We start from the raw sequence: 25839 nt of genomic DNA, 5'->3' as shown, positions 1-25839 counted from the left end.
CTGTATGCCGCCCGAACAAACAAGCGAGCCAGCCCACTTATATGCAAAATTATCGAAATGTGAATTTCACCAGGAAAGAATAGACTACCTGGGGTATTGCATATGCCCACGGGGCATTGAAATGGACCCCGAGAAAGTCAGGGCAGAATTAGAATGGGCACCACCCTGCACAAGGAAGCAATTGCAAAGTTTCCTGGGTTTTGCAAACTTCTACCGCCAATTCATCCCTTCGTTTGCCCAAATAGCCCTGCCACTCACAAACTTGTTGAAAACAAGGGGGAGGTCCCCCAGTGAAACCCAGCCAGCCCCTGAAGTGGACAATGGAATGTCAAGCGGCATTTGAGAGGCTAAAGAGACTTTTTTCTGCCAAACCTGTACTGAGACACTCAGATCCCGATAAACCTTTCGCAATACAGGCAGACACGAGTGATGTGGCGGTGGAGCTGTATTATTACAGGAAAATGATGAGGGGGCATTGAAACTGTGTGCATATATGTCCAGGAAACTCACAGAGACAGAACAACATTGGGCCATCTGGGAGAAAGAGGCTTATGCTGTCAGGTGGTCAATACTTACATGGCATCATTTCCTTGAAGGAAATAAAATCCCCTTGGGGACACTTTAAAAATATCGATCTGTGGGGGGATTCTTCAGATCCTATTATACCCTCTATCATCTATGTCTTAGTAAAAGTTCCTGCTTGGATAATCTTGTCTCTAAGAGTCTTTCTTTCTTAAGATGTGGGTTGAAGTGGTTCTGACACAAACGCTCAAAGCTGGGGGGAAAAACAGGGCAAACTAGAACCAATAGTACATGAGGGCAGGTATGACATAGTTGGCATTACAGAAACCTGGTGGGATGAAACCCATGAATGGAATGGAATGGACTGATGGATGGATACAAATTGTTCAAAAGAAACAGGTCTAAAAAGAGGAGAGGGGAGTCGCCTATATGTAAGAGAACACTAAATATCTGCAGAAATGCACATGAACCAAGACAAAATGTCTCCAGAATGTATATGGGTCAATATAAAAGAGAAAAAAACTGACATTACCATAGGTGTATATTACAGGCGACTCACCAATCAGAAGAAATAGATGAACTCTTTGCCAACCAGTTAACAAATGTATGCAGGAAGCATACCACAGTAGTAGTAGTAGTAGTAGTAGTAGTAGTAGTAGCAGTAGTAGTAATGGGAGTAATGGGACACTTCAACTACCCAGGTATCAAGTGGGAGACAAATTCTGCAGCAAGTGGGAGGTCAAACAGATTCCTAACCAACCTAGCTGATAACTTTGTCACCCAAAAGGTGGATGAGGGAACTATACGCAAAGCTATACTGGACTTATTCCTTACAAATAGAGAAGAAGTGATAGAGGGAATTGAAATTGCCGGAATCTTGGGTGAAAGTGACCACATCATACTAGAATTTACTATATGGCAAACACTAGCAATAGAAAACAATCCAACCAACATCCTAAACTTCAAAGAGCCGAACTCAGAGAGAACCTAGGAAAGATCCCATGGATGAAAGTCCTAAAGGGGAAAACAACCCAAGAAGCATAGGAAACCCTGAAAAAAGCTATCACAAAAGCCCAGACCAGCACAATACCATTCAGAAAGAAAAACAAGAAATCCAAGAAGAAACCAGCATGGCTGCACAAAGATCTCTCTAACAAACTAAAAGACAAAAAGGACAAATACAAAAAATGGAAAGAGGGGAATATAACCAAGACCAATTATCAGCAGCCAGAAGATGCAAAGATGAAGTTATGAAAGCAAAGGCTCAGAACGAATGAAGACTTGCAACAGAAATCATGGATAATAAAAAAAGTTTCTTCCAACATATTAACAAGAAAAAAGTCAAGGAAACTGTAGATCCACTAAAGAGAGAAGACAGCAAGAAAATAAGAGGCAACAGGGAGAAAGCAGAGCTGCTTAATTCATACTTTGCATCAGTCTTCACACAAAAAGAAACCATAGCCCAACACACACACACACACACACACACACACATACACACACACACAAAACAACTGTAAAAGACATACTAGAAACAAAAATCACAATAAGAAAGAAAATGGTGAGAGAACATCTATCCAACCTTGACAAATATAAATCACTAGGACCTGACAGATTACATCCCAGAGTTCTGAAAGAGCTGGCAGATGTTATCTCAGAACTGTTACACCACATCTTTCACAAATCCTGGAGCACCGGGCAACTACCTGAAAATTGGAAAAGGGCTGATCTTTTTTCTTCAAGAAAGGGAAAAAAACAGACCCAGGAAACTACAGACCAATCAGTTTAACATCGATGCCTGGGAAGATCCTAGGAAAGATAATCAAAAAACAAATCTGCAAACAACTAGAAACAAACAAAGTCATAACTAGCAGCCACCACGGGTTTGTTAAAAACAGATCATGCCAAACCAATCTCATTTCATTCTTTGATAAAGTGACCAAACAAGTAGACCAGTGAAACACAATGGATGTAATATACCTAGATTTCAGTCAGGCATTTGACAAAGTGGACCACAACCTACTCCTTGGTAAGCTAGAAAAAGGTGGAATAGACAACATCACCATCAGATGGATCTGTAGCTGGCTGACAAACTGTACTCAACAAGTAGTCCTCAATGGCACTACATCTAAATGGAGAGAAGTAAGCAGTGGGGTACCACAAGGTTCTATCTTAGGCCCAGTACTCTTCAACATCTTCATAAATGACTTAGAGCAGGGCTTTTCAACCTTTTCACCCACTGTACCACTTTTAGGATAAGGCAATGTCCGAGTACCACCAGTTGCCCAGCAAGGTGTCAAAAACCTGACCAAAAAAAGAAAAAAGAAAAAAATGATAAAGTACAGGTAGTCCTCGACTTTGTTTAGTGACTGTTCGAAGTTATGACGGCACTGAAAAAGTGACTTATGACCATTTTTCACACTTATGACTGTTGCAGCATCCCCAGGGTCATGTGATTTACATTCAGATGCTTGGCAACCGATTCATACTTATGACGGTCACAGTGTCCCAGGGTCATGTGATCACCTTTTGCAACTTTTTGACAAGCGAAGTCAATGGCCGGGGGGGAGGGGCAGCTTATCATTCAGGTTGCAGGGTGCCTGTGTGTGGGGAATCCATGGGTCTCTGGTGGAGGGGGGTGGGACTGGGGTGGGTGCCCTTCTTTCTCCCTCTCTCCCATTGTCCCTCCCTCCCTCAGGTTGCAGGGTGCCTGTGTGTGTGTGGGGGGGGAATCCATGGGTTACTATTGTGAATGGGCAGAAGGGAAACCAAACCTTTCAATAGGCATGTTACTGTTTATACTCTGAAGGGCAAATATCCCTACCTTTCTTCTTTCCTTCCTTTCTTCCTTCGTCCCTTCCTTCCTTTCCTCCCATTGTCCCTACCTTTCTTCTTTCCTTCCTTCCTTCCTTCCCTCCCTTTGTCCCTTCCTTCCTTCCCTCCCTCTTTCCCACTCTCCCTACCTTTCTTCTTTCCTTCCTTCCTTGTTTTTTTATCTCTTTTAACTTGATTGTATCTGAAGAAGTTCTTTTTATTCCTCCACCAACCTCGGTTCATTCTCAGCAGTTCACAATTCTGGGCTTCTTCTTTTGTCACTTTTTTGTTTTCCCAGTTCCTCCCTAAGATTTTTGGGTCAGTTCTTCTCTTCTTTTCTCCTCCATTCTCCAAGCAATTGTACTTTCAACGAGTCCAACTCCCCCACCTCACCCCACCTCGTTGCCTTTCCCCATTATTTCCTCTTGCTACCAGGCACTCTCGGTTTAGGAAAACCGCTTTCTGAAGTCCAAGATAGGGAGGTATCAGACACAGTCACGCTTCCATTGCAGTTGCCCTTAAAGTCCCGAAATTGGGCTTATTTTGCTTCCATAAAGATCGTTCTTTCCCACGCAGGCTTTGGCTGCCTCAGAAGATGCGAGGGGCCTTGCTCCTTATTGGAGATGCGCAGAGGGAGGCATTAGGTGGGGGCAGAGCCTGGAGGGAACTCTTCAGAGGGAACTCGCTACCCGCCCGTCCACCTCCGCAGCTCCTTCCCCGGGCGCTTCACATCCTGCAAAGGGTGATGGCAGAGGAGCGGGCACAGGGCCAATCAGGAGCCCTGCTAGGGGGCAAGCCGGCATGAAGAGAGAGAGAGAGAATGCCTCTCTGTCTCTCTCTCTCTCTGCAAATGCTGGAGGACTGGGAGCCGTAGTTGAAGGTTGAAACGCCTTCTGCTGTAACTGCTTGCATATGTTTGTGTGTGTGTGAGAGCAGGGATCAATGCTGCTTTCCAGGTGATAAGTGCTTCTTCAGGGCTCAGCAGAAATGCCGGGATCAGTGCTGCTTTCCAGGTGATTGGTGCTTATTTGGGGCTCAGCAGCTCCAGCTGGAGCCTGGCGCTGATCCTGGAGCTTCCGCTGAGCCCTGACTGCCCCGAAGAAGGACCGATCAGCTGCAAAGAGGCGCTGATCCTTGCTGAGCCCTGGCAGCCCCCAAAAAGCATGCTGATCCTTGCTGAGCCCTGGCAGCCCCAAAAAAGTGCCGATCAGCTGCAAAGTGGCACTGATACTGGCGCCTGAGCCCTGGGCAGCCCCGAAAAAGTGCGCTGATCCTTGCTGAGCCCTGACAGCCCCGAAAAAGTGCCGCAAAGCGGTGTTGATCCTTGCTCAGCCCTGGCAGCCCCGAAAAAGTGCAGATCAGCTGGTGCTGATCCTTGCGCTTGAGCCCTGGTAGCCCCAGCTCCCTCCCAGCCTCCTCACTGGCCGGGACTGCCGCCGGGAAGCCATCAACCTTCCAGGAGTTCTCTGTGGACTGGAGCCCATCGGCAGAGGTTGGGGCCAGCCGTATGGAATTGCCAGCTGATTGGTGCATACGGCCAGCCCCGACTTCCGCTGATGGGCTCCAGTCTACGGAGAACCTCCGGCAGTTTGTCACAGCAAGGCTGGTGCATGGGAGCGACATGGGGGGGTAGGCAACGCCGCGTACCACCAGCCCGGTGCTTGCGTACCACTGGTTGAAAAGCCCTGACTTAGAGAAGGGAATTGAAGGGAAACTCATCAAATTCGCAGACGACACTAAACTGGCTGGAATAGCCAACACCCTAGAAGACAAACTCAGGATCCAAAAAGATCTTGACAAACTTGAACAATGGGCCCTATCCAACAAAATAAATTTTAATGTGGGGAAAAGCAAAGTTTTACATTTAGGTACAAGTACAGATTAGGCAAGGCGTGGTTCAAAAACAGTAACTATGAGAGGGACCTTGGAGTTGTAGTGGACAATCACTTGACAATGAGCCAGCAGTGTACAGCAGCAACCAAAATAGCTAATACAATCCTGGGTTGTATAAACAGAGGCAAAGAAACAAGATCACACGAGTTATTAGTACCTAATAACTCTCACTCCCCTCTGGCCTCCATCTGCCCAAGGCCTGAGCTTGGCGGCCCCAGCTAACCCCATGCACAAATGCGCCCCCCCAGTGGCCCGATCTGGACTCTGGAGGCCTTTGCAAAGCCTCCGGAGCTTGGATGCGTGGCCGCGGAGCAATTTTGCAGGCCCCCAGTGAACCAATCTGGGCTCCGGAAGCTTTTTCCAAGTTTCCAGAGCTCGGATCCATGGCCACGGAGAGCGATTTTGCAGCCCCCAGTGGCCCGATCCGGGCTCTGTAGGCCTTTTCCAAACCCCGGAGCTCAGATGCATGGCTGTGGAGCAATTTTGCACCCCCCCAGCAGCCCGATCCGGGCTCTGGAGGCATTTTCCTAGCTTCCGGAGCTCGGATCCATGGCCGCAGAGAGCAATTTTGCAGCCTCCAGCGGCCCGATCTGGGCTTCAGAGGGTTAGAAAATTTTAATTTAATTTAATTTAATTTAATTTAATTTTTATACCGCCCTTCTCCCGAAGGACTCAGGGCGGTGCCGAAGGACTCAGGCCTCCAAAGCCTGGATCAGCTGGGGGGGGCATGAAATCGCTCTCCAGCCATAGATCCAGGCAGCAGAGGCCTTTTCCAGGCCTCCAAAGCTCGGATTGGGCTGCTGGCGGTCTGCAAAATTGCTCTGTAGGCATACCTGGACTCGCACTGGCAGCTTCCGTTCAAAAAAGGTGCCTATGTTGTATGACAACAAAAGCCCTGCCTCCACCATCCAGCCTGGATCCACCCAGCTCTTACAGCTGCTCCCTGACTCCCAGAGAGAAACAGAGTGAGAGCGTTGGCGCACATGGAGGCGTGGAGGGGAGCAGCCCGGCCCCGCCTCCCTCTGCAGCGATGGCGCATGTGCCCACAGGGATGGCTCTGTGTGCTGCCTGTAGCACGTGTGCCATAGGTTCACCACCACGGGTATAGGTTCTCCTGCTTGAGTAGGGGGCTGTACTAGAAGACCTCCAAGGTCCTGTCCTATCGTATCGTATCGTATCGTATCCTATCCTATCCTATCTCCAGGTGGACCTCTCATTTTTCTAGAGGGGAGGCATGTCAGAACCGTATATTCTCAAATTTCCATATATTGTCCTTTTTTGGGCTTGGCCATTCTCCTGGCAGGGGAATCATGGGGACCCTTCCAGTACTGGGAGGGGGGATATTGTCTCTACTTTGATGTGCCCGCTTTGGGGTGTGATTGGAACATACCTCCAGGCCATCTGCCTTATCTCCGAGCAGAGGGAAGAAGCTGTGGAGACCTAACAACTTTGAGAAGAGGCAACTTATCGGTTCATTCCCACAGCAAAGTGACACCTATGGATTGGCCCGTTTGATAGACAGTTGGGGTGGGATTTCAATTGCTCCTTTAACCTATTGATTCAGGCTGGAAACTCTCAGATCCTGTCTAGCTTTCCTGCTATCTGCCAATAATAAAAGTTCCTGTTGAAATGGTATGTATTTCAAGAGTTCTGTTTTTTTGGTAGGAGGGAGGCAGGTCCTTACAGGAGGTATGATTTAGAACCTTTAATACTGACAATGAATTACACTGATTATGTTCACTGTAACAACAGGTCTTTTGTCAGTTTTGCTTAGCCCTGATGGAGATTAAGGTTGTCAGAAAAAAATATTTGCAAAATAATTTCTTTATAACAGTAACTGTAATAAAGAAGAGGCTAACATGTTCACTTTGACATTGCATTATACCCCATTAAATTTCTATTCTTTCAAAATATCCTCAAAGACTTCATCAATGTATTTTGGGACTGTTTTTTAATGCTTCTAAATTTAATTTTCCAGCCACTGGACATATTTTATGAATAGTTAGTCCAATTCAAATACTTTAAAACTGAAGTAAGCATCTTTTGAGAATTATATATAATATTTTAAAAACTGAGCATGCTGTGAACACTCTCTTACCTTCAGATGGTTCGCCTATTCACAAGATGCTTATGATATGGATCACAAAATATGCACTAAGTACAATGCTACCCTTTCTTGTTGGCCCCAGGCTACAATTACCATCTTATTTGGCAAACTAGGTCTAGAAGATTCCCTGTCTTTCCTGTCCCTTCAGGTAGCTAGGCACACTGTTGTCCTGCAGGGAAATAAGGTGGTAGGCAAACCTGATAGCTTCTCTTCATTTCTCACAGCAACTAAAGCAATGTTTCTGAGAAAAAGTGGAAGATAGAGCCATTTTCACTGTGCCATAAACTTCATTAAGCTCTGTCCTCATACCACATGGTCCCAACCTTGATTCATTTCTAGATGTCCCTGTTTGAAAATGCCTCCCAGGACCATGGCAGAAAAACAGAGAAGCACACATTAATTCCACCCATCCTAAACATGGTAGAAAAAAGGAATGGTTCTATATCCTCACCTGGTGACGCTTGCCCTGGATTTTGGCTCGAGCAATCTCAGAGCTGTTGCGCCGCGGTCCACGTCGACGACGAGCATAGTTTGCTTCTTGGAGCTCTTTTATTTTTTTCCTTTGCAGACGTAGTTGGTGGCTGCAGCTCACGTTATACCTATTACGAGACATAAATACGATTTTTTGTTATTTAGAAATAAAAAAAGCTTTTTTTCTATGTATCTAGCCATTCACGCTCAAAATTACTTGTTTAGGAGTCATAAATTTCAAGAAGAAGATTCAATTTTCACTACCTCTTTGCACATGTTACAGAACAGAACCTCTTGGAACCACGGAACTGACTGGCAGGGCCATATTTGCCACAGAACTCACATTTCAGCAAGTTTCCTTTCTTGTCTTGATCTGAGGAAAAGAGAGATGCTAATTTGTTAATTAGCAAAAACAGGATATAAACCTAAAATCTATTTGAGAAAAAAATTCTACTGTTCCACAGAAAGAATACATTAAACATTTATTTAAAGCATGAATCTCTCCCTTAAGAAAGTCTCAAAGCCTCATAGTTTTTATATTGGGTAAACATTAAACCTTGACACTGAATGTAATGCTAACAATATGGGTAATTCTTCAAGGAAGACCACATCAATTCCTAAGAGTAAATTGGCACTCAGCCTCTTTTTGCTTTAAAAAAAATAGAAAAATGGACAAAATATTTGAAAAGTATTTACTAGTAGTAGGAAGAAAATATCTCACCATAACCATGATGCAAGTTTTATTTCTATCTACTCTTAGTTCTCAGCAAACGCTTACCAACTGTTAAACTTTCTTCTCCAGGAGAGTTGCTGGGCTGGTTGTCAGGCTGCCTAGAAGGAATGGCCCCTTGAAGAGGCTTTTCAAAGTCTTTAAGGAACTGAGAGTAGCCCACCTGCATTCAAGAGAAGAGGGAGAAAAAAACTTGCATTAGTTTCATCAACAACATTCACCTTTTACATGCCTCATTAGGGCCTTTAGGATTACTGCATTTTTTCCTCTGGCTTTGGTAGCATCAGCTAAGTCTACAGGGAGCTCATTCTGGCAGGTACAGAAAAGCAAGGAAGAATATATTCCTTGGTTATGTTACATTGACCCATTTTTTTAAAAAAATGTTTGCTTTAATTGATTTGAGTACAAAAACAAAGAGAAAAGAAAATATAATACAATTTTAGAACAGGAAATAGGATAAAGAATGCACATATATAATCATTCTATATAAACATTTCAATGAATGGTAGCTGGATTTCATTATAATCGTTCATTATAATCTATGTCAATAAATGCTCATAACATTAACTTTGAAGACCACTAAGGAGCTGAGGCCATATTTCTTTGCAATACTAAAGAATACATCTTTTTACCATAAATAGGAAACAAAAATTCTACTGTTTTCAGATGTCTACCTCTATGCAGTAGAAATATAGTTCAAAAGAATCTGAACATATCAAATCCTATGCAGTAGAAATATAGTTCAAAAGAATCTGAACATATCAAGTCTTGTCTCAAAAGTTCTTACATGTAGTAACTACCTCCTCAATGGAATAATTACAGGACAAAGAAGAAATATGTATTTATATGTATTTGTGTGTGTATTTTATCTCTCTCTCTCTCTCCCTCTCTCTCTCTCTCTCTCTCTCTCTCTCTCTCTGTGTGTGTGTGTGTGTGTGTTTACACATATGTATTTATAAGACATGAGGTGGCGCAGTGATTAGAATACAGTATTATAGGCTAATTCTGCTCACTGCCAGGAATTCAATCCTGACCAGCTCAAGGTTGACTCATCCTTCCATCCTTCTGAGGTAGATAAAATGAGGATCCAGATTGTTAGGGGCAATATACTGACTCTGGAAACCACTCAGAGAGTGCTACAAAGTACCGTATATACTTGAGTATAAGCCGACTCGAGTATAAGCCGAGACCCCCAATTTCACCCCCAAAAACTGGGAAAAGTTGTTGACTCGAGTATAAGCCGATCCGCCGTTCTGCAAGCCTCCGCCGCCGGCGGAGGCTGGATCCGCGCTCTGCAAGCCTCCGCCGCTGGCGGAGGCTGGATCCGCGCTCTGCAAGCCTCTGCCGCCAGCAGAGGCTCGATCCGCCATTTTGCAAGCCTGAATACACAGGAATACCCTGTGTGGCCGCGGCTCTCGGGGAAGCCCTGGCTGTCCGCTTCCTCGCTCCACGCTGCCATTCGGGGCCCGCGCGTTCCCCGGGCAAATCGCGGCGCCCAGCAGGCGAGGAAACACGCCCGCTCCAGTCGCCCCCCCTTCCCTCAGGAGACGCGAAGCAAGTGACCGCCCGGAGCTTACCGAGGACTTGCGCGCGGCCGAGGCTTCGGTGCGCACCTCCCCAAACCTCCCCAAACGTCGGCAGGTCTCCGTTCCTCCTGCCGACGTTTCGGGAGGTTTGGGCACCTCCCCAAACCTCCCCAGGTCTCCGTTCCTCCGCGCAGACCTGCCGACGTTTGGGGAGGTTTGGGTGCCTCCCCAAACCTCCCCAGGTCTCCGTTCCTCCTGCCGACGTTTGGGGAGGTTTGGGCGCCTCCCCAAACCTCCCCAGGTCTCCGTTCCTCCGCGCAGACCTGCCGACGTTTGGGGAGGTTTGGGCGCCTCCCCAAACCTCCCCAGGTCTCCGTTCCTCCTGCCGACGTTTGGGGAGGTTTGGGCGCCTCCCCAAACCTCCCCAAACGTCGGCAGGTCTCCGTTCCTCCTGTCGACGTTTGGGGAGGTTTGGGCACCTCCCCAAACCTCCCCAGGTCTCCGTTCCTCCGCACAGACCTGCCGACGTTTGGGGAGGTTTGGGCGCCTCCCCAAACCTCCCCAGGTCTCCGTTCCTCCTGCCGACGTTTGGGGAGGTTTGGGCGCCTCCCCAAACCTCCCCAGGTCTCCGTTCCTCCGCGCAGACCTGCCGACGTTTGGGGAGGTTTGGGCGCCTCCCCAAACCTCCTCAGGTCTCCGTTCCTCCTGCCGACGTTTGGGGAGGGTTGGGCGCCTCCCCAAACCTCCCCAGGTCTCCGTTCCTCCGCGCAGACCTGCCGACGTTTGGGGAGGTTTGGGCAGGTCTGCGCGGAGGAACGGAGACCTGGGGAGGTTTGGGGAGGCGCCCAAACCTCCCCAAACGTCGGCAGGTCTGCGCGGAGGAACGGAGACCTGGGGAGGTTTGGGGAGGCGCCCAAACCTCCCCAAACGTCGGCAGGAGGAACGGAGACCTGGGGAGGCGCCCAAACCTCCCCAAACGTCAGCAGGTCTGTGCGGAGGAACGGAGACCTGGGGAGGTTTGGGGAGGTGCCCAAACCTCCCCAAACGTTGGCAGGAGGAACGGAGACCTGCCGACGTTTGGGGAGGTTTGGGGAGGCGCCCAAACCTCCCCAAACGTCGGCAGGTCTGCGCGGAGGAACGGAGACCTGGGGAGGTTTGGGGAGGCGCCCAAACCTCCCCAAACGTCGGCAGGAGGAACGGAGACCTGGGGAGGTTTGGGGAGGCGCCCAAACCTCCCCAAACGTCGGCAGGTCTGCGCGGAGGAACGGAGACCTGGGGAGGTTTGGGGAGGTGCCCAAACCTCCCCAAACGTCGGCAGGAGGAACGGAGACCTGCCGACGTTTGGGGAGGTTTGGGGAGGCGCCCAAACCTCCCCAAACGTCGGCAGGTCTGCGCGGAGGAACGGAGACCTGGGGAGGTTTGGGGAGGCGCCCAAACCTCCCCAAACGTCGGCAGGTCTGCGCGGAGGAACGGAGACCTGGGGAGGTTTGGGGAGGTGCCCAAACCTCCCCAAACGGCGACAGGAGGAACGGAGACCTGCCGACGTTTGGGGAGGTTTGGGGAGGCGCCCAAACCTCCCCAAACGTCGGCAGGAGGAACGGAGACCTGGGGAGGTTTGGGGAGGCGCCCAAACCTCCCCAAACGTCGGCAGGTCTGCGCGGAGGAACGGAGACCTGGGGAGGTTTGGGGAGGCGCCCAAACCTCCCCAAACGTCGGCAGGAGGAACGGAGACCTGGGGAGGTTTGGGGAGGTGCCCAAACCTCCCCAAACGTCGGCAGGAGGAACGGAGACCTGCCGATGTTTGGGGAGGTTTGGGGAGGCGCCCAAACCTCCCCAAACGTCGGCAGGTCTGCGCGGAGGAACGGAGACCTGGGGAGGTTTGGGGAGGTGCCCAAACCTCCCCAAACGTCGGCAGGAGGAACGGAGACCTGCCGACGTTTGGGGAGGTTTGGGGAGGCGCCCAAACCTCCCCAAACGTCGGCAGGTCTGCGCGGAGGAACGGAGACCTGGGGAGGTTTGGGGAGGCGCCCAAACCTCCCCAAACGTCGGCAGGAGGAACGGAGACTTGGGGAGGTTTGGGGAGGCGCCCAAACCTCCCCAAACGTCGGCAGGTCTGCGCGGAGGAACGTAGACCTGGGGAGGTTTGGGGAGGCGCCCAAACCTCCCCAAACGTTGGCAGGTCTGCGCGGAGGAACGGAGACCTGGGGAGGTTTGGGGAGGTGCCCAAACCTCCCCAAACGTCGGCAGGAGGAACGGAGACCTGGGGAGGTTTGGGGAGGCGCCCAAACCTCCCCAAACGTCGGCAGGTCTGCGCGGAGGAACGGAGACCTGGGGAGGTTTGGGGAGGCGCCCAAACCTCCCCAAACGTCGGCAGGAGGAACGGAGACCTGCCGACGTTTGGGGAGGTTTGGGGAGGCGCCCAAACCTCCCCAAACGTCGGCAGGTCTGCGCGGAGGAACGGAGACCTGGGGAGGTTTGGGGAGGTGCCCAAACCTCCCCAAACGTCGGCAGGAGGAACGGAGACCTGCCGACGTTTGGGGAGGTTTGGGGAGGCGCCCAAACCTCCCCAAACGTCGGCAGGTCTGCGCGGAGGAACGGAGACCTGGGGAGGTTTGGGGAGGCGCCCAAACCTCCCCAAACGTCGGCAGGAGGAACGGAGACTTGGGGAGGTTTGGGGAGGCGCCCAAACCTCCCCAAACGTCGGCAGGTCTGCGCGGAGGAACGTAGACCTGGGGAGGTTTGGGGAGGCGCCCAAACCTCCCCAAACGTTGGCAGGTCTGCGCGGAGGAACGGAGACCTGGGGAGGTTTGGGGAGGTGCCCAAACCTCCCCAAACGTCGGCAGGAGGAACGGAGACCTGGGGAGGTTTGGGGAGGCGCCCAAACCTCCCCAAACGTCGGCAGGTCTGCGCGGAGGAACGGAGACCTGGGGAGGTTTGGGGAGGCGCCCAAACCTCCCCAAACGTCGGCAGGAGGAACGGAGACCTGCCGACGTTTGGGGAGGTTTGGGGAGGCGCCCAAACCTCCCCAAACGTCGGCAGGTCTCCGTTCCTCCGCGCAGACCTGCCGACGTTTGGGGAGGTTTGGGCGCCTCCCCAAACCTCCCCAAACGTCGGCAGGTCTCCGTTCCTCCTGCCGACGTTTGGGGAGGTTTGGGCACCTCCCCAAACCTCCCCAGGTCTCCGTTCCTCCGCGCAGACCTGCTGACGTTTGGGGAGGTGCGCGCGCACCTCCCCAAACCTCCCCAAACTTCGGCAGGTCTCGGACGGCGGTGGCTTGGGAGAGGTGCGCGCGATCCCGGAAGCACCAAAGCCTCGGCCGCGCACAAGTCCTCGGTAAGTTTTTTTGTTGACTGGAGTATAAGCCGAAGTGGAATTTTTCAGCCCAAAAAGTGGGCTGAAAAATTCGGCTTATACTCAAGTATATACGGTACTATGAAATTGTATATAAGTCTAAGTACTATTGCTATAAGAACCATTAATCTCACTGCAACCCCAATAGCATGGTAATTTATATATTATAAATGTATTATATTTATGTAATCTTTTCTATATAAATGCAAAGTCCAACAAATCTGAAATATTTTTTGGCATTGAATAAGACATAATTTAAGATCCTACTGAAATATTTGGTACTGATATTAAAACTACTCCCATGCCCTAAACTAATTCTTTTTTCTGTTCAGTTTTTTAAGTTTTATATCAAATTAATTCACCACAACAGGATTTTATAGAGGGCAATTATAATGGTTTGGGGGGTCATAAGATTTAATGTTTGTAGTTGATTATGTTTGTTAGGCTAAAAATGTCACAGGTCCAAACTGGAACATCAATAGATGTTGTCACTGTAAATACTACCATTGAGCTGCACTAGCAAATAATACTTGACCCGTAATGCAAAAAATAATAACCATTCATCATTTTCATCTACTCATTGCCTCCTATCAAATATTTTCATATATATTCCTCCTAATTCTGAGATTTGTATTAGCCCATAGAATGACAAAAGGGATCAAAATGCTAACAGTCTTCTTACCGGGAAAGGCTCTGCCCCTTCTTGAATGACAAAGCCCTCTATGATATGTGTAAGGATCTGAGGCTTGACAATGGCTTGTGGAGGTTTGGAATCTCCAGTCTGACGTGACAACACAGCCAGTGTAGGAACAGAAGCAATTGTTGGATTTGCAGAGTTGGGGTCACTTGGGGATGCCTTTAGAGTACCACTGGTGAAAGAGTCAGACTTCTCTAAAACAGAAACACCATTACAAACTAAAATTTAAACCTGCTACATATTTAACAAAAAGGATGTTTTATAAAATTAAATCCATGTATTCATTGTTAAATATAATCCCGTGTTGGAGTTGCATACACGGTTAAACCTGCATATACTGTATTTATTTATTTAGTTATCATGTTATTTGATTGAAATAAAAAATTGAAACATTGAAAACTATAAAACAAAGCTAAAAACAGTAATAGGTGATGTTAATAATAATGGAGCCACCTCACTAGTTTGCTGGTCCTCCAGGGTTCTCAGGCATAGTCTTAAGACCTTTGAAAATTCAGACATGATGACATCAGCATGATTGTATTTATTTATCAGTATTTAATCCCCTTGAAGAATTTGAGATTTAATACCAGTTGGGATGATGTAGCAAGGCAATTACTGCTCATGACAATTTCTTCCTAGGGGGTTCAGTTTCTACTCATAGGAAATTACATGCTGATTGAGGACCAGAGAGAACAGTACAATTATGAGCCATGGAGGGGACAAAATCATACGTGGAAATAAAGCTTAATCCTAATCATTTCCCAAGATTCAGAGGCTTTACTATAGTTCTTGATATAGCATCATTAAGATTCTATTCATGTACAAATGCAATCCCCAACTAGAAAAAATGTGTGATTACCTCTATAGTTATCTGATGTCTTATATGAATTCACACATATGGGTTTGTGCCTACATACCTATTCAAACAGATAGGCACTCACTGTCAATATTGCACTTATCATTTCACTCAGTTTTGTCAGTTCTTTCAGGTAAGCAAAATCAAGAAACAGACATAATAGGAATAGGAATAGGAACAGGAATAGGAATAGAATAGGAATAGGAATAGAAGCTTGAAGGGATGTTGGAGGTCTTCTACTCCAGCCCCCTGCTCAAGCAGAACTCATTTAACAAATTTCTCACTTAGCAACATAAATTTTGGACTCAATTGTGGTTGTAGGTTGAGGACTACTTACCACACTTTTAATGGGAAACAACAAAAACCTCGGACAGGGGGAAGAGCGCAGGCAGGTGGCGTCTTGCTTAGCTGGTGGCTTGGGAGGGGGAAAGGGGACAGCTTCAATCCCCCCCCCCCCAAAGCTGCCCTCTCACGAAAGCAGGATGAAAACTCCAAAAAACCACCAGGAAAAAGGGTTAAAACAGAAGTGTCTCTTCTGAACAAGAAAAAAAAAGATCACATCCACATCCAGCTTTTGAGGGTGGGGTGGGGGATTTTTATTTTTTGCCTTGTTTTGCTTTTAAAAAGACCACCCCCCCTGAACACCAGAAGCCATGCACCATCACCAAGCTGCACCCCCCCCACCGACTCAAATCTCTCATTTCCCTTCCTTTGAAACAACCCCCCCCAAACATCCCGTTCCTGTGTTCTGAATTACAATGAAAGAAAGCCAAGTTTTTTTCTTTTATGGTCTTTGCATATTTAAATTGCTAGAAGGTAGTGGGGAAGCAAGGCATCATGAGACACTCTTCTATTTTAACCTTTTTCCCTTGTCATTTTTTGGAGTTTTCATCCTGCTTTTGTGACAGAGCAGCATTGGGGGGGGGGTGAAGCTGTCACCTAACCCCACCCCTCAAGCCACAGCCGAGCAAGACACCTGCCTGCCCGCCTGGCCGCGCTCTTCCTCCTGTCCTAGGTTTTTGTTGTTAGCATTTCTGTTGAGGATTGGCAGCTGGGGTGTGTGTGTTTTGTTTTTATTCCCCCTCCCTGTCTGCTGGGTGGATGTAGCAGGTTTTGGTCACTTCTGTCGTGCTGGGAGGTTACCCACAAAGCATGTTTGTTTTTTGGGGGGGATCCCCACTCCAGTTGCTAAGCTTGCTTAAATCCTCTTCCTCCACCACTTCCTCACTGGAGCCCCCCTTTGTCTGCAACAGTGCAGCAAGAAGACCCCTGCCAGACTGGGGATGATGTGGATCTTCCCTCTGCGGAGTAGGGGCAGGGCTCCAGCTGATCGGCGTTTCTTCAGGGCTTAGCAGAAGTGCCAGGATCAGCGCTGATCCTGGAGCTTCTGCTGAGCCCTGACAGCCCCAAAGAAGTGCCGATCAACTGGAAAGCAGCACTGATCCTGGCGCTTCCGCTGAGCCCCGAAGCGCCGATCAGCTGGAGCCCGACACTGATCCTGAAGCTTATGCTGAGCCCTGATAGCCCAGATCAACTGGAAAGTGGCACTGATCCTGGTGAGTCCTGACAGCCCTGCAGCTCCAGCCGTCTTTCGCTCAGGCTTGTGCAGTGCTGCTGCCAGTTCAGCTGATTCCCCTTCCCCACTACCATTTCTCTAGAATGGTCATGTATCACCTGCCAGGTGCCAATGTACCACAGGTAGTATATGTACCACTGGTTGAAAAGCCTTGCACTAGGATTCCAAGGTCCCTCTCACAGTCACTGTTTTTGAACCAGGTCTCGCCAATCTGTACTTATACCTTTGATTTTTCTTGCCTAAATGTAAAATCTTGCTTTTCTCCACATTAAAATTCATTTGGTTGGATCAGACCCATTGTTGAAGTGTGCCAAGATCTTTTTGGAATCTGAGTTTGTCTTCTGGGGCAAACTTCCTGCCAGGTTAGTGTCATCTGCAAATCTGATGAGTTCCCCTTCTATTCCCTCATCTAAGTCATTGATGAAGATACTGAAGAGTACTGGGCCTAGGATGGAACCTTATAGTACATGACTGCTTACTTCTGATATGATAGCAGTATTCCAGTATTTGAGAGGCTGCCCTAGAGAAGAGGGGGTCAAATTATTCTTCAAAGCACCAGATGGCAGGACAAGCAACAATGGTTGGAAACTGAGCAAAGAGACAAGCAACCTGGAATTAGGGAGAAAATTCCTAACAGTGAGGAACAGTGGAACAGTTTGCCTTCAGAAATCGTGGGTGCTCGGTCACTGCTTAGAGGACCTCCAAGATCCCTTCCAGCTGTGTTCTGTTCTGTTCTGTCCTATCTTATCCTGTCCTATCCATGTGGATGTTGTACCATTGACAAACCACTCGTTGAGTACGGTTTGTCAGCCAGCTACAAATCCATCTGGAGGTGCTGCTGTCCATTCCACCTTTTTCTAGCTTATCAAGCAGTAGGTTGTGGTCTACTTTGTTAAATGCTTCACTGAAATCTAAATATACTATGTCGAGAGCATTTTGTTGGTCTACTAATTTAATCATTTCATCAAAGAATGAAATAAGATTGGTTTGACATGATCTGTTTTTAACAAACCCGTGCTGGCTACTAGTTGTAACTTTGTTTGCTTCTAGTTGCTCGCAGATCTGTTTCTTGATTATCCTTTCCAGGATCTTCCCAGGTACTAATGTTAGGCTGAATGAACTGTAGTTTCCTGGGTCTGCTTTTCCCCCCCTTCTTGAAAATGGGAACCACATCAGCCCTTTTCCAATCCTCAGGTACTTCCCTGGCACTCCAGGATTTTTTAAAGATATAGTGCAATGGTTCTGAGATAACATCTGCCAGCTCCTTCAGAACTCTGGGATGTAATCTGTTGAGTCCCGGTGATTTATATTCATCAAGGTTGGATAGGTGTTCTCTTACCATTTTCTTATTTTAATTTTTGTTACTAGTTTGTTTTTTGCAGTAGTTTTTTTTAACATGTTGGGCTATAATTTCTTTTTGTGTGAAGATTGATGCAAAGAATGAGTTAAGCAGCTCTGCTTTTCCCCTACTGCCTGTTACTTCCTTGCCATCTTCTCTGTTTAGTAGACCTACAGTTTCCTTGTTTTTTTTCCTTGTTATTAATATGTTGAAAGAAACATTTTTATTATCCTTGATTTCTGTTGAAAGTCTTTGTTCATTCTGAGACTTTGTTTTCCTCAATTCATCTTTGCCTGTTCTGGCTGTCTGCTGATAATCAGCCTTAGTTATGTGTCCCTCTTTCCATTTTTTGTACTTGTCCTTTTTGTCTTTTAGTTTGTCAGAGAGAGCTTTGTGCAGCCATGCTGGTTTCTTCTTGAATTTCTTGTTTTTCTTTTTCAGTGGTATTGTGCTGGACTGAGCTTTTATGATCATATTTTTCAGAGTTTTTCCAGACTTCTTGCGTTTTTTTTTCCACTTTAGGATTTTCATCCATGGAATCTTTCATAGGCTCTCTCACGGTTTGTTAAAATCAGCTCTTTTGAAGTTTAAGACACCAGTTGAATTATTTTCTGTTCCTTGTGTTTGTATTATATTGAATTCCAATATGACATAGTCAATTTCACCCAAGGTTCTGGCAACTTCAAGTCTATCACTTCTTTATTAATAAGAATTAGGTCCAGTATAGCTTTACTTTTAGTTCCCTCCCCCAACTTTGGGATGACAAAGTTGTCAGCTAGGTTGGTTAGGAATCTGTTTGATCTCCCACTTTCTGCAGAGTTTGTCTCACAGTTGATATCTGGATAGTTGAAGTCTCCCATTATTACTGTGGTATGCTTCCTATGTATGTTTGTTAACTGGTTGGCAAAGAGTTCATCTAATTCTTCTGATTGCTTGGGTGGCCTGTAATATACACCTATAGCAATGCGACTTTTTTCCCTTTTTTCCCTATATATTCTGGAGGGATTTTATTGTTGATCATGTGCATTTCTGTAGATGTAGTGTTCTCTTACATATAGTGTAACTCCCCCTCCTCTTTTTGTAGAACTGTTTCTTTTGAACAATTTGTACCCATCCACCAGTACATTCCAGTCGTGGGTTTCATCCCACCAACTTTCTATAATGCCAACTATGTCATACCTGCCCTCGTGTACTATTGCTTCTAGTTCACCCTGTTTGTTACCCAAGCTTTGAGCATTCGTATATAAGCATTTAAGACTTTTATGCCTGTCCGTTTCCTGCATCTCCTAATTGTTTGAGTTTTTCTTTTTTCCTCATCACTCCCTATCTCATTGTTTGGTTTGATGTTATTGCCTAGTTGCTTGTTGTTGTTAGCTGTAAAGTCATGTTCGACCCATCGCGACCCCATGGACAACGTTCCTCCAGGCCTTCCTGTCCTTTACCATCTTCTGGAGTCCATTTAAGCTCATGCCTACTGCTTCAATGATTCCATCCAGCCACCTCATTCTCTGTCGTCCCCTTCTTCTCTTGCCCTCAATCTTTCTCAGCATTAGGCTCTTCTCCAGTGAGTCCTTCCTTCTCATTAGGTGGCCAAAGTATTTGACTTTCAACTTCAGGATCTGGCCTTCTAAAGAGCAGTCAGGGTTGATCTCCTCTAGGAGTGACCGGTTTGATTGCCTTGCAGTCCAAGGGACTCGCAGGAGTCTTCTCCATCACCAGAGTTCAAAGGCCTCAATTCTTTGGCGCTCAGACTTTCTTATGGTCCAACTTTCACTGCCATACATTGCAACTGGGAAGACCATAGCCTTGACTATACGCACTTTTGTTGGCAGGGTGATGTCTCTATTTTTTAGTGTGCTGTCTAGATTTGCCATGGCTTTCCTCCTCAGGAGCAAGCGTCTTTTAATTTCTTGGCTGCAGTCCCCATCTGCGGTGATCTTGGAGCCCAGGAAAATAAAATCTGTCACTACCTCCATTTCTTCCCCATCTATTTGCCAGGAATTGAGAGGGCCGGATGCCATGATCTTGGTTTTCTTAATGTTAACTTTCAACCCAACCTTTGCACTCTCCTTCTTCACCCGCCACAAGAGGCTCTTTAGTTCTTCTTCACTTTCTTCCATTAGAGTGGTATCATCTGCATACCTTAGGTTGTTTGTATTTCTCCCAGTAATCTTGATTCCAACTTTTGATTCATCTAGCCCTGCCTTTGTCATGATGTGCTCTGCATATAAGTTAAATAGGAAGGGCGAAAGTATAAATCCTTGCTGGACTCCTTTCCCAATTTTGAACCAATCAGTGGTTCCATGTCCAGTTCTCACTGCTGCTTCTTGACCTGCATATAGGTTTCTCAAGAGACAAATAAGATGGTCTGGTATTCCCATCTCTTTAAGAACTTGCCACAGTTTGTTGTGATCCACACAATCAAAGGCTTTAGCATAGTCATTAAGCAGAAGTAGATGTTTTTCTGGAAGTCCCTAGTTTTCTCCTTGATCCAGCGTATGTTGGCAATTTGATCTCTGGTTCCTCTGCCTCTTCGAAATCCTGCCTGTACTTCTGGTAGTTCTTGATCCACATACTGCTGGAGTCTAGCTTGTAGGATTTTAAGCATAACTTTACTAGCATGTGAAATGAGTGCAATGGTTTGAACATTCTTTGGTACTGCCTTTCTTTGGAATTGGAATGTAAACTGATCTTTTCCAATCCTGTGGCCACTGTTGAGTTTTCCAAATTTGCTGGCAAATTGAGTGTAGCACTTTTACTGCATCGTCTTTTAAGATTTTGAATAGCTCAGCTGGAATACTGTCACCTCCACTAGCTGTGTTGTTGCTCAGCTTTTCTAAGGCCTACTTCACTTCACATTCTAGGAGTCTGGCTCGAGGTCAGTGACCACCTCATTGTGGTTATCAGGAACGTTAAGCTCGTTCTTGTATAGTTCTTCTGTGTAATTTTGCCACCTCTTCTTAATCTCTTCTGCCTCTGTTAGGTCCCTGCCATTTTGGTCCTTTGTCATGCCCATTTTTCTTGAAGAGATCTCTGGTCCTCCCCATTCTATTGTTTTCTTCTATTTCTTTGCACTGTTCATTTAAGAAGGCATTTTTATCTTTTCTAGCTATTCTCTGGAATTCTGCATTCAATTGGGCGTATCTTTTTCTCCCTTGCCTTTTGCTTCCCTCCTTTCCTCAGCTATTTGCAAAGCTTCCTCAGACAGCCATTTTGCTTTCTTGCATTTCTTTTTCTTTGGGATGGTTTTAGTTGCTACTTGTTGTACAATGTTGCGAACCTCTGTCCATAGTTCTTCAGGCACTCTGTCTATCAGATCTAATTCCTTCAATCTATTTGTCACCTCTACTGTATATTCAACAGGGATATGATTTAATTCATACCTGACTGGCCTAGTGCTTTCTCCTACTTTCTTCAGTTTAAGCCTAAACTTTGCAATGAGAAGCTCATGGTCTAAGCCACAGTCAGCTCCTGGTCTTGTTTTTACTGACTGTATAGAGCTTCTCCATCTTTGGCTGCAGAACACATAGTCAATCTGATTTCTGTGTTGACCGTCTGGTGATGTCCATGTGTAGAGCTGTCTCTTGGGTTGTTGGAAAAGAGTGTTTGCTATGACCATCGTATTCTCTTGACAAAATTCTATCAGCCTGTGCCCTGCTTCATTTTGTACTACAAGGCCAAACTTGCCTGTTATTCCGGTTATCTTTTGGCTTCCTACTTTAGCATTCCTATCCCCCATGATGATAAGGACATCATTTTTTGGTGTTAGTTCTATAAAGTGCTGTAGGGCTTCACAGAACCGGTCAATTTCATCCTCTTCAGCACCAGTGGTTGGGGCATAGACTTGGACTACTGTGATACTGAATGGTTTGCCTTGGATTCGAACTGAGATCATTCTGTCATTTTGGGGATTGTATCCCAGTATTGCTTTTCCCTACTCTTTTATTGACTATAAAGGCTACTCCATTTCTTCTGAGGGATTCTTGCCTGCAGTAGTATACCTGATGGGCATCTGAATTAAATTCACCCATTCCTGTCCATTTTAGTTCGCTGATACCTAAGATGTCGATGTTCAGTCTTGTCATCTCTTGTTTGACCACATCCAGCTTTCCTTGATTCATGGATCTTACATTCCAGGTTCCTATGGAGAAAAAATCTTTACAGCATCAGACTTTCCTTTCACCACCAGATACACCCACAGCTGAGCGTCCCTTCGGCTTTGGCCCAGTCACTTCATTCTTTCTGGCGCTACTAGTACTAGCCCTTTGCTCTTCCCCAGTAGCATACTGGACACCTTCCGACCTGAGGGGCTCATCTTCCAGCGTCATATCGTTTTGCCTTTTGGTACTGTCCATAGGGTTTTCATGGCAAAGATACTGGAGTGGTTTGTCATTTCCTTCTCCAGTGGATCACGTTTTGCCAGAACTCTCTGCTATGACCTGTCCGTCTTGGGTGGCCCTGCACGGCATAGCTCATAGCTTCATTGAATTATGCAAGCCCCTTCACCACAAAGCAGTAATCCATGAAGGGGTCCTAGTTGCTTATAATCTGTCAATATTGTACTCAGATTCTTTGTTGTGTCATTCATCCCAATCTGAAGGAGGGGAAAGGGTAGTAATCTGTAGGCCTAATTATTTTGGTTAAGTTCTCAGCCACATCTTTGATTTTTGCTCCAGGGAGACAACATACTTCTCGGGATTGTATGTCCGGTCTGCAGATGGCTGGTTCTGTTGCTTTGAGAATAGAATCTCCTATTACCAACACTTGGCCTCCTTTTTGGGGTGTGTGTGTGTAGTCTGGTGTGCTTTTCTATTTATCTCAGGTGTGTTTGTTGATGTGACTTTTTTAGGGATATTTGGTAATGTTTCTTTGCTAGGTGTCTGCATGTTTTCTTTGGGGGGAAGGTTGTGGGTCTGTGTATTTCCATCTAGGGGGAGAAATCGATTGCTCAGTTTTAATGGGGCTGCTTCTGGTTGGGTTAGATTGGGCAGTAGGGGTTTGTTAGATGTCTGCTGCTTCTTTCTTTGATTATTGTATTTCCTTCTATGTGTGACATACCTCCATTTGTCTTCCTCTAAGGGTTTATCAATAGGGTCAAATCCTCTGGGAGTTATTTGTTCAACATTTGGTTCGGTATGGGTATAGCTTTCTTGTGCAGGTTGGAGTTTGGCTAGAGTTGCCTCTAAGTTCCTTACTTTTTCCTCTAGTAGTTCATATAGTTTACATTTAATACTTGTATAATATGGGTGTTCCTTGGGCATAAGCACATGCATAGAACATGTATTGTGGTATTGCATACCACAATAGTACCAGTCACCTATTCCATGAATTTGTTGTTTGAAAATCTCTCATTTTTGGTTGGTGGATGTGCTTTGCTGTTAACCTTATTTCTACCTTCTCTGTTCTAGGTAATGTGCCTTTTCCCCCCTATCCTTTTTATGCATGTTTGTGCTTGTTTCTCTACCTTGTTATTTATTTAACTTTCTTACTATTATATTAATTTCAGTTATCCTTTTCTTCCACTTTTAAAAGAGTTTTTGAGCTCCAATTCCTCCCTACCTTATTATTTAAATTTTCCCTCTTTATTAATCCTATTTTTCCTTGACTTCTAATGTTCCACTCTTGTCCTTATCATTTGCCCATTTATTTATCTTTTATTTTCTCGTCAGTACTTATTTTTATTCTCTACTGGGATCTTCCCTCCCTTCCTATTGGACCTCAAACTTAATGCCTTCACTTCCCTTGTTTGCTGCTTTGGCCTCTTGTTTTCTCTGCCAGCTCCATTGTTTTTCGGTGCTCGGGTTTTTTCGGCCTTGTCTCTACTCTGGTAAGGCCTGCTGTTCAGCTTTCTGGCTGGCTCAGCTTCACTGTCAGGTCTGCTCTGCTCAGCTGCCCATCTCTGCTGTTGATGCTGCGTTTCTCCCCTCCACAGATTCTGGCAACACCAATTTTCCTTTGTTGGATGGTTGCTCCAGGCTCTTTGTCCTCTGCCAGAGAGGCTGCCAGGCTAGTTGTTGTGATTCAGGGTCAGCCTGTGGGTTCGGCAGTTGGGTCGGATGACTCAGAGGAGGAGGAGGAGGAGGGGGATGTTGAAGAACTTGCTGATGATGGCTTTGAGGCTCCGCAGAGCCCCCAGCCAGGCCCCTCCCACCTGGTGGAGACCCAGCTGTGTGAGCCTGACAGCGTGGATGAAGATGACCCACAGCTGGCCCTGTTCAAGGACACCCGACGCAGGAGGCAGTCAATTAGGAGTAAACAGAGGAAGGCAATGGGGCTCCTCGGAAGGAGGCACAGAGAAGCCACGCCCTGAACTCTATATAAGGGGAATGTGTGGGAGGGCTGGTTTGCTGAAGGCAACCGCTTGGATTGTTCCTGCTTCTTAGCTCGTGTTTTATGGTTGGTGTCTTGTCTTGCTCTTGTTTTATGTGAATAAATTTGGCAGGCTTTATTCCAGCCTCTTGCCGTTTGTAAAGGGGTCGTCCCTGCTTTTGCTGCAGGGCCGGTAGCAGGCTGGTACAGAACATCTTGCCTTCAGCCTCCCACCCCTTCCTAATATTATGGAGCAGCTACGTGCTGAGAATTAATTTAATTTAATTTAATTTATTAATATTTCTATACCGCCCTTCTCCCGGGGGACTCAGGGCGGTGTACAGGGCAATGCCCAGCTCACCCAGCAACTCACTTTGCTGGCAGCTCAGGTGACTCAACTGCAAGCTCAGGTTCATGCTGCACCCCCACCATCACCCCCACCCAGGAGAAAATGCCAAGTTGCGATGCCGGATAAATTTACAGGCACTCCAGAACTGTTTCCTGCTTTCCTGGGACAATGCCAGCTCTTTATCAGCGTGAGAGCAGCTGATTTCCCCACTGACCGGGATAAGGTGGGGTTTGTGTTAAGCCTTCTTTCGGGTGATGCAGCTCGTTGGGGCACGCCTCTGCTGGCTCAACCTAGCCCAATGTTGGACAACTTTGTGGGGTTTTCTGATCATATGCGTCTGATGTATGAGGACCCTATTAAGACGCAGACTGCTACTCGACGCCTGAAAGCTCTGAGGCAGGGTCAACGTCCCCTACAGGGCTATATCAGCGATTTTCGGCTGCTTAGCCAGGATTCCGCCTGGAATGAGGCTGCGCTTGTGGATGCCTTCCAGGATGGATTGTCGGAGGAGATGTTGGATGAGCTGGCCCGTGTGGATATTCCCTCAGACCTGAATGGGCTGATCCATCTCTGCCTGCGGATCGATGCTCGGTTGCAGCAGCAAAGGAGTCACCGTGCCACCCTACAGACCCCTGCCGCCCCTGTTGTGTGTGAGCCCCCAGTTCAAAGGGAGGAGCCAATGGAGCTGGGTGCCGCCAGGTCTCGTCTATCGGTGACTCAAATGAACAGACGATGATCGGGGGGTTGTGTTTTTACTGTGGGGACCCTGGGCATTTGGCTGCTTTTTGCCCAAAGAAGCAACAGCGGGCATCAGTGACCGAGCCTGCCCCGAGAAAGTCCCCTACTTTTCTGTCGGGAAACGCCCCGAGCCCGATCTAGACGGTGTGATAGATCGGGCGTCCCACAACACTGAGCGACGTCTTTCCGATGCTGCCTGTGGACCTCCACGGCATCTGATTTTGGAGGCACGTCTGATCCTTCCTTGCAAGTCAGAGGGGATTCCAGTCCATGCCTTAATTGACTCTGGGGCCACCACAAATTTTTTTTTTTTTTTTTTTTTTTATTGAAAAGTTTTAAAATACAATTTTCCCTTGAAAAACCCCCCTTCCCCCTCCCTCCTCCCCCCCTACCTCCCCTCCTCCCCCCTCCCTCCTCCCCCCCCTACCTCCCCCCCTCCCCCCCCCTACTTCCCAGAGCTGAATACAAGGTATATATATATAAAAAAAAGCAAACCTAAGCAACCATATACTAACAACTATAAATTCTAAAATCCATCACTCTCTAGCTTATATAGGATAA

The 25839-nt window shown here is 46.9% G+C and overlaps 1 protein-coding gene across 2 annotated transcripts in view; it reads right to left on the bottom strand.

The window, feature by feature from the left end:
* The window catches only part of PHC1 (polyhomeotic homolog 1), a 159935-nt gene that overhangs the window by 23989 nt on the left and 110107 nt on the right, over window positions 1-25839 (bottom strand). For both annotated transcript variants that reach the window (XM_081317586.1, XM_081317585.1), the window contains exons 10-13: window positions 14097-14305; window positions 8586-8700; window positions 8072-8180; window positions 7788-7935 (exon numbers count right to left, since the gene is read on the bottom strand). In XM_081317586.1, coding sequence (XP_081173712.1) covers window positions 7788-7935; window positions 8072-8180; window positions 8586-8700; window positions 14097-14305 — 581 coding nt within the window. The remainder of the gene's footprint in view (window positions 1-7787; window positions 7936-8071; window positions 8181-8585; window positions 8701-14096; window positions 14306-25839) is intronic.

Source organism: Vipera berus, assembly GCF_964194415.1.
Source record: "Vipera berus genome assembly, chromosome: 2".
NCBI classification, from domain to species: Eukaryota; Metazoa; Chordata; class Lepidosauria; order Squamata; family Viperidae; genus Vipera; species Vipera berus.
Note: the sequence above shows the minus strand (reverse complement) of the source record. Positions and strands in the feature narration are given on the sequence as shown.